The sequence below is a fragment of the Stomoxys calcitrans genome, chromosome 2 (assembly GCF_963082655.1).
Source record: "Stomoxys calcitrans chromosome 2, idStoCalc2.1, whole genome shotgun sequence".
NCBI lineage: Eukaryota > Metazoa > Arthropoda > Insecta > Diptera > Muscidae > Stomoxys > Stomoxys calcitrans.
Genome location: NC_081553.1, coordinates 230746438 through 230766589, shown reverse-complemented (window position 1 = coordinate 230766589; position 20152 = coordinate 230746438). Strand labels below are relative to the sequence as shown.

Here is a 20152-nt window from a genome sequence, read left to right as displayed (position 1 = left end):
GGAGTGCAAAAGTCGGAATCACAAGGAGAAATTTACTTACAACCATAGATTCCCCTTGGACTCCTAAATAGTTAAATTACCTATTAGGCGAGGAAATCGGATTATGCTCATGATTTAGTTAAAAATTACTAAATTCCAGTTTATCAACTCACCCCTTGCTATGTTAACGTTATTAAGAAGATATATCCATTTTAAGTTATTTATTTCCTTCTTTCGAACCAACATTAAGTTGTTCTTACCTAATAGAAAACCGATTTAATGATATTAAATTATTGTTTCTTAACGTTTAATGTCAGTTGTAATTACGCAGAGGGGCAGAAGATGGATAAAATGTGCTTTGATCTCATTATGAAACTAAGACTCGTGTACCCTAAGTTGGCATTGCATTATAAATTAGTTATTATTGAAATAATTATTTGATTTACATAATGCAATAGTCATATGATAATGATTTCATTCCAAGTTAATCATAAGAAATCTATGATTAAAAATGTTAAAGCCAGCGTTGCTGGTAACTGGAATCTATTTGATTTGAACAGCAATTCCCTCTCTAATGAAAAACTACGTACTGCACAACTACACTTTAGGAACAACATTTTAGTAAGAAATCAGTTTTATAAAAGACAATATTGAAATAAATTATTATTTATAAAATACAATATTGAAATAAATTATTAATATATACACAAGCACGTGGACTTGGAATTATGTTGGAAAAGTAGACATCGTTAAATTTAGCTCTTTGTCAAGTTGGTTCATTTTGTTATTAAACACAAGATAAATAAGTAAAAAGGCGTTAAGTTCGGCCGGGTCGAACTTTGGACACCCACCACCTCGGGTATGTATGTAAACCAACTTTCATTATAATCCGGTGAAAAAACCATAACTTATACCCACATAGCAGCTATATCGAAATATGGTCCAATTCGGAACAAATTCTGCACAGACATTGTAGAAGTAATTGTTCAATTGTGTATAACAAAATATTAGTTTTTTTTAGTAGTTATATCTAAAAATTAACCGATCTGAACCATAAACGACCGTAGGCCACCGTAGCGCAGAGGTTAGCATGTCCGCCTACGACGCTGAACGCCTGGGTTCGAATTCTGGCGAGACCATCAGAAACAATTGTCAACTGTGGTTTTCCCCTCCTAATGCTGGCAACATTTGTGAGGTACTATGCCATGTAAAACTTCTCTCCAAAGAGGTGTCGCACTGCGGCTCGCCGTTCGGACTCGGCTATAAAAACGAGGCCCCTTATCATTGAGCTAAAAAACTTGAATCGGACTGCACTCATTGATATGTGAGGAGTTTGCCCCTGTTCCTTAGTGGAATGTTAATGGGCAAAATTTGCATTTTTCAATTTGAACCACAAACGACACGGATGTCGAGAACCCTGTGTCACTGTGTAAAATTTTAGTGAAATCGGATTATAAATGCGTATTTTATGGGGCAAAGATTTTAAATGGAGATATTGGTCTATATGCCAGCTATAACCAAATCTGAACCGATTTGGGCTAAGTTTCCGAAAAATGACGAAGAGCCTAACACAACTTATGGCAGCTATATTCAAATCTGAACCGATATGGGCCAAATTGAAGAAGGAAGTCGAAGGGCTTAACATAACTCACTGCCCCAAATTTCAGCAAAATCGGATAATAAATGCGCCCTATATGGGCCTGAAACATTAAATCGAGAGATTGGTCTATATGGCAGCAATATCCAAATCTGGACCGATCTGGGCTAAATTGAAGAAGGTAATCGAAGGGCCTAACACAACTCACTGTCCTCAATTTCACCAAAATCGGATAATAAATATGGCTTTTATGGATCTAAGACCCTAAATCGTCGGATCGGTCTATATAGGGGCTATATCAAGATATAGTCCGATATAGCCCATCTTCGAACTTAACCTGCTTATGGACAAGAAAAGAATCTGTGCAAAGTTTCAGCTCAATATCTCTAGGTTTTAACAGACAGACGGACGGACCTTGCTAGATCGTCTTAGATTCTTACGCTGATCAAGAATACATATACTTTTTAGGGTCGGAAATGGATATATCAATGTGTTGCAAACGGAATGACAAAATGAATATACCCCCATCCTTCGGTGGCTGGTATAAAAAAATTATCCTGTAGTTTTAAGAAGCATTTTGGCCTTTGGAAATGATATTTTTTTACCCTTCACCATAGGATGGGGGTATACTAATTTCGTCATTCTGTTTGTAACTATATGAAATATTCGTCTGAGACCCCATAAAGTATATTGTTGAACGTCGACGATCTAGCCGTGTCCGTCCGTCTGTCCGTCCGTCATTTGTCGAAAGCACGGTAAATTTCGAAGGAGTAAAGCTAGCCGCTTGAAATTTTGCACAAATACTTCTTATTAGTGTAGGTCGGTTGGGATTGTAAATGGGCCATATCGGTCCATGTTTTGATATAGCTGCCATATAAACTGATCTTGAATCTTGACTTCTTGAGCCACTAGAGGATTCTTATCCGATTTGATGGATTTTTTGCACGAAGTATTTTGTTATGATATCCAACAACTGTGCCAAGTATGGTTCAAATCGGTCCATAACCTGGTATAGCTATCATATAAACCGATCTGGGGACTTGACTTCTTGAGCTTCTAGAGGGCGCAATTCCTATCCGATTTGGCTGAAATTTTGCGTGACGTATTTTATTATAACTTTCAACAACTGTCCTAAATAAGGTTCAAATCGGTTCATAACCTGATATAGCTGCCATATAAACCGATCTGGGATCTTGACTTCATGAGCCTCTAAAGGTCGCAATTAATATCCTATTTGCCTAAAATTTTGTACGATGGATCCCTTCTTGACCATCAACATACCTGTTTATTATGGTCTGAATCTGTCTATAGCCTGATACAGCTCCCATATAAATCGATCTCTCTATTTTACTTCTTGAGGGCGCAATTCTTATTCGAATTGGCTGACAAAATCACACAGGTCTCCAACATATAATTTAATTGTGGTCCGAACCGGACCATATCTTGATATCGCTCTAATAGCAGAGCAAATCGTTTCTTTTATCCCTTTTTTGCCTAAGAAGAGATGCAGGGAAAAGAACTCGACAAATGCGATCCATGGTGGAGGGTATGTAAGATTCGGCCCGGTCGAACTTAGCACTCTTTTACTTGATTTTATCTGTGGGTTAGTGTAATTGTTAATACTGCTTTAATGATATGAAGCAGCACTTCACTTTTTTGGTCCCACTGTTACATTTTGAAATGAATTAAAAATGTAAATAGAATTTACTATAAGAACTCTGAAATACTACTATAAAATCTTGATAGTTGCACAATTTCAAAATCAGTTTGCCACGAACAACACGCGAGACAGATTCCATATTAAAAAAGTAGTAATAAAGTAGTTAGAAGAATGAAAGGCGAAAGAAGAAAAAACATTTTAAGAGCAATAATTTTAATGTCCTTGTTATTTATATGTGATGGTGGAAATTTGCGTAAGAAAAATGTAGGAGGAAGTTTAAGTTCAACTTTCCTTCTTCTCTACAAAGTGGAATCACACTACAACACACCTATCAGATCCAACTAAAAAAATTAGGCTGCTTAAACATCGGATAGAAATCAGGTAGTCAATCGCATCTGAAAACAAGTAAAATGGGCTTAAGTCAGGCAAAGACGACCTTTTGATATCATACACCATAGCGAGTATGAAGGTTAAGTCATCGAATTTAAAATTTGTTTCAATTTTAAATGAAGAAGTTTCATCAAAATCCATAAATATTGTAAGCATCATAGAGTAAACCAATGTGCACAATTTTTAGAAAAGCGGGTAGTGGATGCTCAGAAGTCCTTATACGGAAATCGGGCTTTAAATATATATGAGAGCTATAGATATATCTGAACGGATAGGCAAGAAATTCACCAGTGAACAGAAGAGTCTTAAGTGAAATATTCATGTCAAATTTCGTGATGATGGGTTAACAAATTACTAAATTATTTCAGTGTTTATTTAAATCGGACGAACATATGGAGCTATGTCTAAATCTGAACTGATGTCCACCAAAATCGGCTTTACTTTAATTGGCTATGACAGAATATTTGTTCCACTAGCCGAACGTAGAATAGCGTTCCATGCGCCTCGATCTTCTGCGCTCATTCTAAAATCTCTGACACCAAGTTTCGAGGTGTCTCCCACCACTTGATCTTTCCATCGGTCTTTTGGTCTTCCCGGTTTGCGTGTACCACCGTTTTGCCTTCAAAAGACTTCTTTGCTGGAGTTTCTTCATCCATTCTGACAACATGACCTAGCCAACGCAGCCGTTGTATTTTGATGTGTGTAACTATGCTATCGTCGTCATACAGCTCATACAGCTAGTGATTCATACGTCGCCCATATTCTCCATTATCGCAAACTGGTCCATATATTTTACGAAGAATCTTTCTCTCAAATACTCCAAGCACTGTCTCATCTGCTTTCACAAGTACCCATGCTTCGGTCCATATAACAACACGGGTAGTATCTTCGTCTGTGGAGGTGTGGCCTTGTTGCTAAACTGCCTACTTAGTCCAAAGTAGCATCTGTTTGCCAGTATTATTCTTCGCTTTATCTCAAAACTGGTGTCATTCTTTCGGTTACGGCGGTGCCAAGGTAGATAAAGTAACTGACTGTCTCAAAGTTGTGGTTTCCAACTTTCTCCATTTTCTTTATCTGCTCGGTTGTGGAAGGCTTTTTGGGAGTTGAAACCATCCATTTCGTCTTATCTCCATTTACTGCCAGGACCATTTTCACTGACTCTCTTTCGATTCTTTCAAAGGCTGCAGTTACTACTTCCGCTGACCGACCTATGATGATTGACATCATAGGTCGTCGGCATAGGCGAGTAGCATGTGTTTTCTTGTGATTAGTGTGCCTCATCTATTCACATCTGCATCTCGTATAATCTTCACCATGATAGGCTGTATCCTTGTCTGGTTCGGAGAGATTCTTTCCTATTGTTACTGAGGAACGCGTATCAGCAAGTGCCATCCTGCAGAGTCTTATTAATTTTGCAGGGATACTAAACTCAGACATGGCTTGAAATACCTTGGAACGTAAAGGAGTATTGAAGGCGGCTTTGTAGTCAACAAAGGGATAGTAGGTGTTGATTTGTCCTTCTCGGGTCTTTTCCAGGTTCTGGCGCAGTGTAAATATCTGGTCTAGGGTGGATTTACCAGGCCTGAAGCCGCATTGATAGGGCTCAATTATCTCATTGACTTTAGGTTTTAACTTTTCACACAGTACGTTCGAGAGAATCGTGTATGCGATGGGGGGGAGACTTATTCCTCTGTAGTTGTCGCATTCCGTTTTGTCTACTTTCTGGTGTACGGAACATAGTATGCTGAGGCTCCAATCGTTGGGTATGCGTTCTTCTAGCCAGATTGCGCAGATAAGCTGATGCATACGCCTTATCAACATGTCGACTCCAATCCGGTTCAGCGGGTAACTCGTCGGCTCCTGCTGCCTTGTTGTTCTTTAGGGGGGTCACTGCGACTAGGACCTCATTCTGACTAGGAGGTAATCATTCTATACCGTCATCATTGATTGGTTCTGCGGCATCCTCTTCGACGTCGGACTCTAGCAGTTGAGTAAAACGTTCTTTCCATATCCTCAGCATGTTATCTGTGTCAGTTACCAGATTTCCTTCTTTGTCTCTGCAGGAGGATGTGCCTACACCAAAGCCATCGTTTTGATGTTTAATTTTTTGGTAGAATTTCCGGAATTCATTCTGATTCCTGTACATCTCAATTCGCTCACACTCACGTCTTTCCATTTCTTTTTTCTTTCTGCGGAATAAACGTTTCTCCCCTCTCCCGTTCTTCCGATACCTCTCCTTCATTTGTCGCGGTGCTACTGATTGCAGGTTGCTTTATATTGGTTGCTCCACGAAAATCGGCACACGTAGTAAAAGCCATAAAAGAAGCCATTGTTCAAAATTTTGAGAAAATCTTTTAAGAAATACGATGACAAAGGCTCTTAAAGTGAAAATCGGGTGATACATATATATGGAAGCTATAGCAAAATCTGAATCGATTCCCATGAAATTCAGCAGCAACACAGTTAGTCAAAAGGGAACTTAGGGGAGTGGTATTGATAACGTGTATCTCCTGCTGAAAAGAATAAATTCCGTCTTAGACTGATTTACTGTCTGTAAGACTGTAAGAGACTTGGGAAACTTTCCCTTAACCGCAACTTCCAAGTCATCGGCATACGCGAACACTTTTACACCTTTTTGCAACATATAAATCGCTAAGTTGGCAATGGCGTCTCGAATGTTGTTCTTGAGGTATGCTATGGTCCGTGGTCGGATTTGCAACACTCCAATAATGCATGTTTTGCTTGTTGTTTCTATCAACCTCTCTCGAGTCTTCATCATAAAGGATGACAGACTAATAGGATGAAAACCTCTCGCCTTCGTGTCAAATCGGGTAAGAATTACGCTCTATAAGTGCTCAAGAAGTGCAATCAGGAGATCGGTTTATATGGGAGCTATATCAGGTTTTAGACCGATTTGGACCAAACTTGACACGTTTGTTGGAGCTATATCTAAACTTGGACTGATTTGGCCCATTTGCAATCCTAATGGACCTACATTAACAAAAAGTATTTGTGCAAAACTTCAGGCGCCTAGCTTTACTCGTACGACAGTAAGCGTGCTTTCGACCGACAGACAAACGAACGGACATAGCTAGATCGACTTAAAATGTCATGGCGATCGAGAATATATATACTGTGTTGGGTCTTTGACAAATATAGTCAGTTCCTACTATAGTCATAGTAATGGATTTCTGACCCCGGTTTTAATTTTGAATTGTTGAGCGTTAACGAAAACACTTTCATAAAGGATGCCAAACGTAAACAATTATATTTTTAGAAAATAGTTTTTCTTCTTCTTTTTTCGCTTCATAACAATCTATAGGCTTCTGAGAACTCTGAGAATTTGCACATGTTAGTCACACGAACTAGTAACTACAACCTCATTAATTTGTTTAATTAAAACTGGATTTTTGATGTGTCCACTATTAACTGATGCCGTTTCGTCAAACATTTAATTGTAAATAAATACCGATTAACACTATGCAGCAGAAAAAATACGGAAATTTCTAAAGTATAGGGTGGTTCGAGAAAACATTTTTATTTTGAGCTTTGACTATATGTGAAGAAATATTGAAAAAATTCTATAAGATTACCAGATTTATTAGAGGGCACTGTAGCGCAGAGGTTAGCGTGCAATCTACGACGCCAAAACGAATCGTGGCGAGTATATCAAAAAAAAATTTCAACATTTGTGAGGTACTATGTCATGTTAAAACTTCTAGCCAAAGAGGTGTCGCTCTGCGGCATGCCGTTCGGACTCAGCTATAAAAAGGAGGCCATTGAGCTTAAACTTGAATTGGACAGCACTTAGTGATATGTGAGAAGTTTGCCTCTGCTCCCTAATCATGCTCAAATTTGCATTTTTACCAGATTTATTAGAAAGATATAACATTGTAGAAAATTTTCAGAAGATCGGTTGAAAAATGCGCTTCATATTACTCCAGAAGTGAAAATTGGGCGAACATTTATATTGGATCTTTATCAAAAAAATTATCGGATTTCGGTCAAATCCAGTAGTACTAACAAAAGAAATCTTTTAAAGGTATAGTGAATATATGTGGACACTTTTCTTCTTCTTTTAAATCCCTTTATTTTATTTATATTTAGTTAAAGTTTAAGAGTAAAGTACAATAAAATGTTTGATATCAATAGAAAAGTAAAACAGTAATCAATGTAAACTAATGGAATGGCGTTCGGTTTTAACTCGCGTCTTTACGTCGTCACGGCTGCGGATAGACTGATTTCTGTGTGCTTCGCTTACTCGTCTTTGTGTTTACCAAAGCCAAACACACATACATTCAAACTTTTCCCACAATTCGGCCATCCTGCGGGGAATTCGTCTCGAATTCTTCATCTTCGCCCTCAAAATCGCACCACCTCTTCATGTATTCTGCACAAGTTGTAGTTTTCATCGGTCCCTCACCAGAACCACGTTTGAAAACATCGTAGGTATCATTTGGCTTTACCCTCATCACTTCGTAGGGTCCCAAATATTTCGGTTTCAGCTTAAGGCCTGGACCAAATTGCGTGCGCTTTATAGCAATTAAGTCACCCTTTTGGTATTTAGTGGCCTTACGTCGTCGTAGATTGTAATACAATCTGTTTTCCTGTTGGACTTTTAAAATTTGCTCTTTCGCAGCTTGTCTGTAAAAGTTTCTTTCTTCAACGAAATTCGAATTCAGCTCATCCTCAATCATCTTCAGAATTTCAGATTGTTCGGGAGTCCTCATCTTTACTCCAAACATTAGTTCAAAAGGTGTAGTGCTAATACTTCTGGAAATTGTCGAATTTATGACTTGCTGTACTTTTGCAACGTGTCGATACCACTTTGCAGGGTCATCCATACTCAACTTTGACAAAACGGCTATAATCGTCGAGTTCAATCTCTCAATTTGCCCGTTGGCTCGTGGCAAGCCCGTCGTTATCAGGAAATGTCTGATGTTCTCCGTCTCACAATACAGTTTGAAGTCCTCTGAGGTAAAAGCAGTTCCTCTGTCCGAAATTATTTGATGGGGATTTCCAAATAGAACACTTTGCGACTTCAGCTTAGATAAAACTTCGTTCGTCGATGTTGTCTTTGTTGGGTACAACCAACAGAACTTTGTGAAGGCGTCTATCACGGCAAAAATATGTTTATACTGTTTGCTAGTTGATTCCAATGGTCCTAGATGATCAATGTGGTAGGTATGCAATGGTTGAAACTCTTTCGGTAATGGGTGGAGTTCGCCCTCCTGTTTTCCTTTTTTCCGGTTAGCCATTATGCATGGAATACAATTCTGCAAATGATATTTGACCTTCTCTTCTAATTTGGGTATATAATACTCCCTTCTTATAATCTCTTTGACTTTGTCTTTGGCAAAATGCCCTTTCTCATGAACAGCTCGTATTACTTCCCTCTGCATTCCCTTAGGAATCACCATTACCTCATAGTCATCAACATACCTGCACAAAATATTTCCTTTCATGAAATAGTTATCATGAACGTCTTTTTCTTGAAGAATGCTTATAATTGCCAATAACTCATCGTCTTGTTGTTGAGCTTTCTCCAATCTGGTTAGTAAACTATCCTCCACTATCGTCATTATTGGAAATCGGCTTAATGAATCGACATGTTTCATCCTTACACCAGGTCTATGCTCCACTTCATAGTCGAATTCTTGCAGTAGCAACACCCATCTGGCAACTCGTGTACATAAATCTTTTTTCTCCATCGTCTTGGTGAATGCATTGCAGTCGGATACTATTTTAAAATGAATTCCAAGTAAGTATACTCTGAACTTCTTCAGTGCCTCCACAACTGCGAGTATCTCTAACTCGTAACTGGAATATTTCCTTTCGGCGTCCGTCGTCTTCCTGCTCATGTAGTATACTGGATGCCAACCGTCGTCATCTGGAGATCGTTGCAATAAGATTGCGCCATACCCGTCCATCGATGCATCCGTATGAACTTCTGTTTCGTATCGTTGATTAAAAATATTTAATACGGGTCCTTCTGACAAAATCTTTTTCAAAGCGTTAAACGTAGCAATCTGTTCGTGACCCATCTCGAATAATCTTCCTGCCTTCGTTAAGTCGCTCAAAGGTTTAGCCAATATTGAAAAATCTGGAATGAATTTCCTAAAATAACTAGCAAGCCCTAGGAAACTCTGTAACCCTTTAACGTCTTTCGGCATTGGGAATTTCAATATAGCGGCGACCTTGCTGTTCGATGGAAATATCTGCTTATTCTCGATTACGTGGCCAAGAAATTCCACGCGTCTGACTAAAAATTGGCTTTTCTTCAAGTTTAGGTCAAGTCCATAATCCTTGCAAACTTGTATTACCTCCTTCAGATTTCGCAGGGCCTCGTCTTCGTCTTTCGATGGAATAATAACGTCGTCGACGTAAGGAAGTGCAACACCTCTTCGTGTCAAATCACGAAAAATTGTGTTAATAAACCTCTGGAACACAGCAGGTGAGTTTGACAAACCAAATGGCACCTTACAAAACTGGTATTGCCCGTTGTGAGTAACAAATGAGGTGTACTTACGGCTTGCTTCGGCTACACTCACGTGGAAGAATCCGTTCTTTAAGTCAATTGTGCTGAACACCGTAGCCTCTTGCAGTCGGTCTAGCTGATCTTCGATGAGTGGTAGGGGGTATCGGTCTTTAACTATGATCTTATTCATGCGTCTAAAATCAACGCATAGTCTATACGAACCATCCTTCTTCCTAACCATCACCACTGGACTGCTATATTCAGACACAGATTCCTCAATGATGCCATCAGCCAACCACTTGTCCACTTGCTCATCCACTGCTTCCCTTTCAATCATTGGTAATCTACGAGGTCTGGAAAATATGTTAGTGTCTTCGCTCAGGATGATATTCATTTCGACATTCGTAGTTTCGTTCTTCTCAGGTCTGTAATTATCAATGAGCTTCATAACTTCGCGTTTTGCACCATCACTTGCCATTAAATTCACGTCTACTTGACTCTCTGGCTCGTCAGCTGTTCTTATGAGCATAATGTTGTGCTGCTGGGAGGTAACGTCGTCTTTGATCTTTTCGAACTTTAAACTATTCGCCGTAATTTCAACACGAACATCGGAGCAGAAATCCTTTCCTAGCACCACGTCGATATCCATAGAATTTGCTGGAACTACGTGGAATGTCAATTGGTAGTCCTCCTCGTCGATTTCAACTTGATGCGTGAAGTTTCCCAGCGGCTTTATTCGGTTGTTGAGAGTCCTTTCACCAAATCCAACCAAATAAAAATCAGATTTCTTAAGAGTTGGTCTTCTTAGATCATTGTAAACTTTATCGCTGACAACATTATACCTGCTGCCTGTATCGAAGATCGCCATGTATTGTAAATCAGAAAATTTAACAACTTTCTTCATTATGTCATCAGGAACTAAACGTCGCATATTGGCTCTTTCATTTTTGCGCGGACATTGTTTTGATATGTGGCCAAACTCATTACATCCAAAACACTTGGTCCCTTTATCTTTATCGCTGCAATTTCGGGACGTGTGCCCTTTTTCGCCACAGTTGTAACACAACTCCTTTTTCTCGGCCTTGTTTGTTGTCTTATCCGGTTGTTTCGTCTTATCAGGTTGTTTCGTCTTGTCAGGTTGTTTTTGGTTAAAATTAAACCTTGGTTTAATCTTTTCCTGCATCGTCTCGTAGCATCTTAATTTCTCCTTAAACTCTTTAAGATTTCTGGCACCATACAGCATCGCCTTATTTGTTGCTAAATCATTTATGCCGTCGATTACGTATTGTATCAAAGCGTCGTCTTCTATGTTGCCTCGAGAAGCTAGCTCTTTCATCTTTAAAAGATATTCCAGGTAATTTTCGCCTTTTTGGATTCGTCGTTCGGACAATTGTTTATGAAGCTGTGCGCTGTTTGTCGTCGACTGGAATTCTTCTACCAATTTGCTTTTAAGGGTACTCCAAGATGTTATACCACGTTCGCTTGATATAAACAATTTCGCAAGCCCTTTCAATGAGCGTTTAGCAAACACAAATTTCTGGAGGTCATTCCATCCCATAACAAAAGCAGTTTCGTCGAATTCATCCAACCATGCGCCAATGGGTAAGTCATCAGTTCCATCAAAAGGTCGAATGGAGTCTTCAATATCTCGGAAATTTAAAGTAAATCTGGGAACGTCATTGTATTGATGCGTCTGACACGATGAAACCTCTCTATTTACACCACTAGGCAGTTCGCAATTCATTGTTTGCTGTACGTGAACACTTTCAGCTTTGAGACACTGTTCGCGAACCAAATCGCCTGCAAGCAACAGCTTGTCATTATGTGAACCACCACCAATTGATTCTCTAACACTTGCTTGGCTATCTGCTCTCATTATTGTGCGGTCGTCTTCGTTGCTTTCGCCGTCGTCGTCGTCGCCTTCATCATCGTCTTCGTCGTCATCAACAGCAGCAGCTAACATTGCACCCTTTCGCAGATTATTAAAGATGTGTAAACACAAATCACCATCGATGTAGTCGATACCCAAAGCGTTACATATCGACACCAGGTCAGCTTGACACAAATTTGCCTTTATGTACGTTGCTTTGTTTGCATACATTCCGCTGTCTACATCGTAGTCGAAGCCGTCGAACAAGCGTAGTCGTTTTCGGTTGTCACGATCTCCTTCTCTTCCAAAAATGAATTTATGCATCGCAACCACCACCGTACGCTTGGCAGTTCTTAAACGATTGTCAACCGCCGTAAAATCCCCTAAACATGCCATGGTTCTCTTTTATTTATTATGAGTATTCTTTCTACACAAGTGTGTGTGTGCGTCTTTGTTATAGTTTTATTTTCTTATATTCACAAGAACTGTCCGCTGCACACAAACACATAAACGTGCACTCAATTCAAATCAGATATTGTATCAAATGTCCAAGGTGTCTTGACAATGTCTTACACACAATCACACTCTTCTCCTCAACTTGCCTCTACACACACAACGTTGGGATGTCGGCGTTCTCATATACACTTCTGAAAATTAACCGTCGTTTTGTGTATGGTTGCGAGAGTCCGTCTCTCTCTCACTAACACATACACTCGTCGTCTGTTGTTATTTAAACCACCTCCGTATTTTCAAATTCAACCGTCGTTTTGCGTGATTGTGTGAGAGTGTGTGCGTTGCAGAATTAAAGAAGTTGTACACCTGTGATTCCGTGCTTGGACATTCGTGGATAGAAACTATTCTGCTTTTTTCTTCTCTTTTGATGTGCTTGATGCAGACAATAAATATACTTCCTCGTCGAGTCTTTTCCTTTCTTTTTCTTTCTTTTTTAACCGTTCAGGCTGATTGTCGCCTTTCCACATTAACCATTGAATTACTCCGTTCGTCTCGACCGAGTCGCGTCGCGAGGTTTCTTCTTTCACTGCGGCTTTTATTGGCCGATCGTCGTTTTAGTTCACTGAGTCGACTCTATCCCGGTTGAGCCCCCAATTTGTGGACACTTTTCTTCTTCTTTTAAATCCCTTTATTTTATTTATATTTAGTTAAAGTTTAAGAGTAAAGTACAATAAAATGTTTGATATCAATAGAAAAGTAAAACAGTAATCAATGTAAACTAATGGAATGGCGTTCGGTTTTAACTCGCGTCTTTACGTCGTCACGGCTGCGGATAGACTGATTTCTGTGTGCTTCGCTTACTCGTCTTTGTGTTTACCAAAGCCAAACACACATACATTCAAACTTTTCCCACATATATATACTACCAACCAGGGCTACGAAGTTGGAATGGGAGGCTTGGAGTCCGAGTCGAAAAATTTTGCTCGACTCCGACACCGGCCAAAAAAACTTTGATTTAGGAACAAAAATCATATTTTTTTGGACGGAATATTCCGTCCCTAAAAGGTATATATAAAAAGACGATTTAGCGATGTTAGTTGTAACACGCTACATCCTTTAAAAATTGGCATATTGGGTTGAAATGTGGCCGAGCCGAATCTTGGGATCTTGGCATGGATTCTGTCATACATGTATAAAAAATCAATTAAGTTGAAGGACATATGTATATTTTATGTATCAAATTTCTGCCCAATTAGCCACAAATTGAAGCTAGTAGAGGCTGAAAAAGATTAATTGGGAGATGGATTTATAGGGGAGCTATATCAGTTTACAGACCGATTTAAACCGTACTTGGCACGGTCGTAACAGAACATTACGTTAAGAAATCAGCCATATCGGGCCAATATTGCGGTTTCGAGGGGCTCAAGATGTCTTATCGGGAAACCGGTTTATATGAAAGTTATATATTGCGGCTTCGAGGGGCTCCTATATATTACATAGGAGCTATATTAGGTTATGGACCGTATCTGGCACAGCTATTAGTAGTCGTAACTAAACACACAGTGCAAAATTTTGCCAAATTGTATGACAATTGAGGCTTCTACGGGCTTAAGAAGTAAAGTCGGGAGATCGCTTTATATGAGGGCTATATCTGTCTCTGCGAAATTTGTTGTTGATATTGGAAGGTCTAAAAAAAATCTAAAATATTCTCAAAAAAGAAGTGTCACATTGCGGCACGCGGTTCGACTCGGTTATAAAATGTAGGCCCCTTATCATTGAGATATGATATGTGAATTTGTTCATGGGCGAATTTGCATTTGCTTATCCATTTATGCACCAATCTGTATGAAATTTAGTGTGGGTGTTGGAGGGTATAAACGTATTGCGTGAAATATTTTCAAAATCGAGAAATTAAAATCGGGGATCGGTTTATATGGGGGCTATATCCAAATCTGAACCGATGTAGGCAATTTGCAATCCCCAACGACATACATTTACAAGAAATATCTGTGGAATATATCAACCGGATATCATTATTCGTTCGACCGCTATCGTGATTCCTACAGACGGAGGGATGGACATGACTAGATCGACTAAGAATGTCAAGATGATCAAGAATATACAAGGATACGGAGCGGGTTCCTTTTTTCCGCTCCGCTACACTTCCGTCCGGCAATAATTTTTCCGCTCCGTTCCGGCATTTTTTTTTTTTTGCTCCGTTCCGCTCTACGTTCCTGCTCCTATACATTTAAATCGACTATTTATTGTTAAATTTTCTTCTTTTACACACCGTGCCTTATGAAGTGACATATTAATTTTGTCATTACGTTTACTACATCAAGCAATATTCAACTCCGATTATACGTATAATTGATCGCCATCTATATAGGGCTATATCCTTACAACGACCCCATATAAAACAATCTCCTGAATTGATTTATTGAGACTCTTTCCGGTTTATTTTATGACCTCCAACATTATGTAAAGTATAGTCTTAATCAATCCATAATCGTTTATAGCCTCATATCAACCGATCTACCGGTTGTACTTTTTAAGCCCCTAGAGGGCCCAGTTCTTATCCGATTTGGGTGATATTTGCATAACTTCTCCTAACACTTCCAAGTCCCGTATAATCCGACCTCCCGATTTTACTTCCAAATTTTGACCAAGTTTTAGCATAATGACTTCTTCTATAACCTTCAACATCCACGTATGGTCTGAATCTCCAATATAAACATGTCATTCGACCTCCCTTCTTAAGCATACACCGGAAGCAATTCCGAACTGAATTTAAGGGGGCTCAAGAAGCAAAATCAGGAGATCGGTTTATATGGGAGGTGTGTCAAGCTATTGATCGATTCTGACTATATTGGACACGTATGTGCAAAAGTCATGGGAGAAGCCGTTGTACTAAAGGACTTCACGCCCCACTCCGCTCCACGCCCCACTCCGCTCCACGCCCCACTCCGCTCCACGCCCCACTCCGCTCCACGCCCCACTCCGCTCCACGCCCCACTCCGCTCCACGCCCCACTCCGCTCCACGCCCCACTCCGCTCCACGCCCCACTCCGCTCCACGCCCCACTCCGCTCCACGCCCCACTCCGCTCCACGCCCCACTCCGCTCCACGCCACACTCCGCTCCACGCCCCACTCCGCACCACGCTCCACTCCGAAAATCAATTTCTGCATATTGAACGATTCGGTACATATCTTAAATCACTCAATGAATAACCCTTTATCTATGAAATTTGTTTGTAAACTAGTATGTAAGCTCTTTAATAGGTACTAGTAGTAGCAACAACAGTATGGATCCATTTTCAAATACAGATATCAGATGTTCAATGAAATAAAACTTTCAGCGCTTTAGCGATAATCTGTAATTTCAAAGTGCGAGTATGCCTCAAATATCATTAATTTAGCTATATAATATTAGTAACTTGTAGATCAAGGTGAAAATTGCATCACGTTTCAAGCTGTTTGTAAAATAATTCCGTCTATTTACATTTTTGAACCCTCCATAACAGATTAATATACTAACTTCATCATTTCATTTGAAAAATCTAAAAATATTAATGTAGCACTTCATAAAGTGGCACATATTGGTGATCGCCATGATCCGAGATGTTCAACCGTCAGTCAAGAGAACGCTATATTCGAAACGAAAAAAAAAAAATAAAATAAAATAAGTTTGATCGCTTGGAGAAAATAAAAGGAGGTTGGTCGCTTGGAGTCTAATCGGGTCATTTTTAGACATAGTTCCCATTTTTTTTATAAATACCAATATCACTATGTATGGTCCGGATCTTTCAACAACATAATACATCACCCTTATGTATACTGTTAGGATAATTAAAGTGACACACCAAGGACACGTTTTCTTTAAAGGTTAGGATAATTAAAGTTAATTTTATCTTTACTCTTCGGTGGTTAAATTTAGACTTTCTTCTAAAGCATATTATAATTCAATAGAGTTGCTTAATGAAGGCTTAAAACTGAATACGCATCGTAATCTTCACAATTGAGTTTTTGAGCTCTTATCACAACTTGGCTACTAGATATATTGGTGAAGGGTATATAAGTTTCGTAACGACCAAATTGAATACCAATAAACTTGTTCTATTGTTCTGGTGTACACAATTTTCAATAACCTCACCAAATAAGTTTTCATTGAGGAATTGTTAAATGATTTATTTACTTTGTATTGTAGTATAAATTGGATAGTGCTGTATTTATGGAAGATTAGTTTAGTATATATAGGCGGCTGAAATGCAGGCAATTGCCTTTGAAAAAATTAACTGCAATATGGTCAAGAATTTTGTGATTGTGACTATTGTGATATTTTTGTCGCTCCAGTGCCAAGGAGCAGACTTACGTGAGTGAATTAACTAACCAAATGTCTTTGACACACTCAGTAGAGGATCCGAAGTAGCCTACATTTGAAATTAAATGAATGGAAATCTTGTACCTTGTCACATATCCCAGAAAGAGAATATCGAGTAATTACGGGTTTCTAAAATTTATTTAACTGTCTCATTTCTTTTCAGCTTCTGACATTGCAAAATGCAAGGCTGGGGACAATGCTTGCATTCGAGATAAAATTATGGAACTTTTCAAGAAATTCCCCAAAGGCAATCCGGAATTTGGAATGCCCAATATATCTGCCCTAAGCAAGAACAATGTGGTGATATCGCGTGCCAGTCCCGATGCGCCCGTACAACTTAATTTCAAATTTTTGGATTATACTTGTTATGGTTTCGAAAATGCAGTTGTGGTTAACACCACCGGATGGACCAAGAAGCCCAAAGTCATTGAGGCCCATCTCAGAGTGCCATCATTGAGAATGGGGGGTGAATATGAGGGAAGTGGTAAAATTCTATTCCTTACTTTGAATGGCAAAGGTAAGGGTTTGGTGGAATTGGTCGATTGCACAGCATTCACGAAGTTCGAGATACGTTTGGAGAAGAGGAATAATGGTAAAAATTATGCCAAAATTATCAAAATGAAGGTCGATTTGGAGCCAAAAAAGTGAGTGCACTAAGAAATAAGTATTAAACATATCATTATTAGTATTAATGAAAAAACTGGTTAACGGTTTGACAACTTTTGGGACCGTTTAGATAAGATAATAAGAAACAAGTAAGGAAATGCAAAAGTCGGGCGGTGCCGACTGTATAATACTCTACAACTACCCTTTAAGAAGTGATATATCGGGTCCAAATTGAATAATAAGTAACAAGTAAGGAAATGCAAAAGTCGGGCAGTGCCGACTGTATAATACCCTACAACTTCCCTTTAAGTACAAATTGGGAGCTACATCTTATTCTGAACCAATTTTGATGGACCTTGGCGGAGGTTTTCAGATGGGTTATAGTATCCGTATCAAATTTTGAGCAAATATGTACAAATCGTACAAGTCTTACAGTATAACAAGGAGATTAAGGCCTTCTCTGAGGATGGCAAAATCCGCATCGTTTGGGTGCCGGACCATAACGGAGTAAGGGGAAATGAAGGGCAGACGATTTGGCGGTGATGGCCAGAAGACTGCCGTCAATAAACTTAGTTAACCCGAATCCTTTCGGATCGACGCAGTCCGAGTTAAGGAAATGGGCGACGAATGCGCATGCAACATTGTGGAACAGTAAAACGGTGAAAATCCTATGGGAGTGATCCAGATCGTGAGAAGACGAGGCTATTACTGAAAGTAAGCAAAAAGGAGGACAGTATAGCTATTGGTATTATAACGGTACACATAGGACTACGCGCTCACTTATGTAAAATCGGTGCGGCAAGTGATAGCATGTGTAGGGCATGCGGGGAAGATGATGGGACGTTGGAGCATTTCCTTTGTCATTGCCCGGCTTTCGCGTCTTACAGATACCGGCACTTAGGTGGAAACACAATACCAGACATGAACCAACTCAGGGAAGTGGTATTGAAAACAATTATTAAACATTTACTAACTTAAAATTTTCCTTTTAGAGGTTACTTTATAGTTTTTAGAGCGCACAACAAGCCGATTACTGGCTTAGGTGTATGTCCATAGTGGCATGGGGTGGATTAATATCTGCACCCTCTTTTCAACCTAACCTAACCTGTACAAATTGGAATAACTTCGGCTCTATAAGTGCAAATATGGCGATGTATATTGAAGTTAAAAATCAATCTGAACCGATTTTATAAAATTTAACCAAAATTTCAATGCCAATTTTCGTGACAATCGGTTGACAAATGACAACATTAGTGGAAATTGCTCAAAATCGAAGGAATATATATATGAGAGCTATATTCACATCTAACACGATTTCGACCAAACTCTTTAGATATATTGATAGTCGTCTAGGATAGCGTTGTGCAAAACTTTGCGAGGATTGGTAAATAAGTGCGCTTGCAGTAACTGCAGAAGAGAAAATCTGGTGATATATATGTATATATATAGGGGGGCTGCATCCAAATCTGAACCGATTTTAACTAAACTTCTTAGACATTGAGGTAGCTGTTGAGGAAAGCGTTGTACAAAATGTTGGGAAGATTGATAAATAAATGCGCTTGCAGTGGCTCTTGAAATGAAAATCGGGCGATATATATATGTGGGAGCTATCTCATCCAATTTCCATGAAATTCGCCAGTTATATCTAAAGTCATAAGAAAATCCTTTCTGCCAAATTTCGAAAGAATCGGTTAACAAATGACCACTTTATATCGGAGCTATATCCTAATCTGAACTATTCTTTTCCAATTTCATTAGGCTTCGTCTCTTGGATAAAAAAGTGTCTGTGCCAAATCTGAAGATGATTGAATGAAAATTGCGACCTGGACAGACAGACGAACATAACTAAATCGAATCAGAAAATGATTCTGAGTCGATCGGCTCAGACGAAAGATCGGCGATCAGCTCTTTTCCTTCTGGGTGTTACAAACAAATGCACTAAGTTTAATACCCCGTACCATTGTAATGGTGTAGACCTATTTTGTTTTGTGGCCTGTTTAAGTGTTGCACGACTTTTTTCTTGGGCCACTTATACCTTAAATTACCAAAAGATTGCCATTAATTTTATTCGATAAACTTTTTAGAATTGTTGCTTATTTTTTTTTTTGGTTTTGTAGATTGAAAGCGAATATGGAAAACTTGGTTCCTAACAGCAAAGAATTGTCGGATTCACTTAATGACGTACTTAACAACAATTGGAAAGATGTCTGGAATGCCCTTAGTGATGGCATATCTAAGGCTTTTTCTGAAGCAATTGCGGAAAAAATAACTCAAGTTTTTGATGTACTCTCCTATGATGATTTTTATGCAGAATAAATAAACCTAATAAAAGCAATAAAAAAAGCTGAGTTGAACTTCAGGTATTCATCCTTGGTTAATTAAAAAAATTAGACAAGTTTATATATTTTGAAGTTTTGTTTTGTTTCATGTTTTATTTTAAGCTCAGTGGGATACCAACTGTGGACATTATGGTCTCAATAAGTCGATTCCACAGATCGGTTTTAATTGGGGGGCTATCACCATTTGCCGACCAATCACGTAACGACCCGCGCAATAGGCCCTATCCTCCCTTGACCGTAGCTACCATTATATCCAACTAAGTTTAGGGCTTGGGGGTGTTCTTGTCTGGAATGATAGGCCGGCTACAATAATATTTTAATTTAGATATCTGTGTGTAAATAACTAGCATCTGAATACAATGCTGCATCAGCAAGAACACCACACTGTGGAAGATAAT

The 20152-nt window shown here is 39.0% G+C and overlaps 2 protein-coding genes across 5 annotated transcripts in view; one reads left to right on the top strand and one right to left on the bottom strand.

The window, feature by feature from the left end:
- The window catches only part of LOC106091280 (circadian clock-controlled protein daywake), a 758551-nt gene that overhangs the window by 31071 nt on the left and 707328 nt on the right, over positions 1 to 20152 (bottom strand). The window lies entirely within an intron of this gene.
- LOC106090713 (circadian clock-controlled protein daywake) lies at positions 16661 to 19763 on the top strand. The gene is made up of 3 exons (XM_013257032.2): positions 16661 to 16800; positions 16973 to 17453; positions 19533 to 19763. The coding sequence occupies exons 1-3, from the start codon at positions 16695 to 16697 to the stop codon at positions 19729 to 19731; spliced, it is 786 nt and encodes a 261-aa protein (XP_013112486.1). The 5' UTR covers positions 16661 to 16694; the 3' UTR covers positions 19732 to 19763.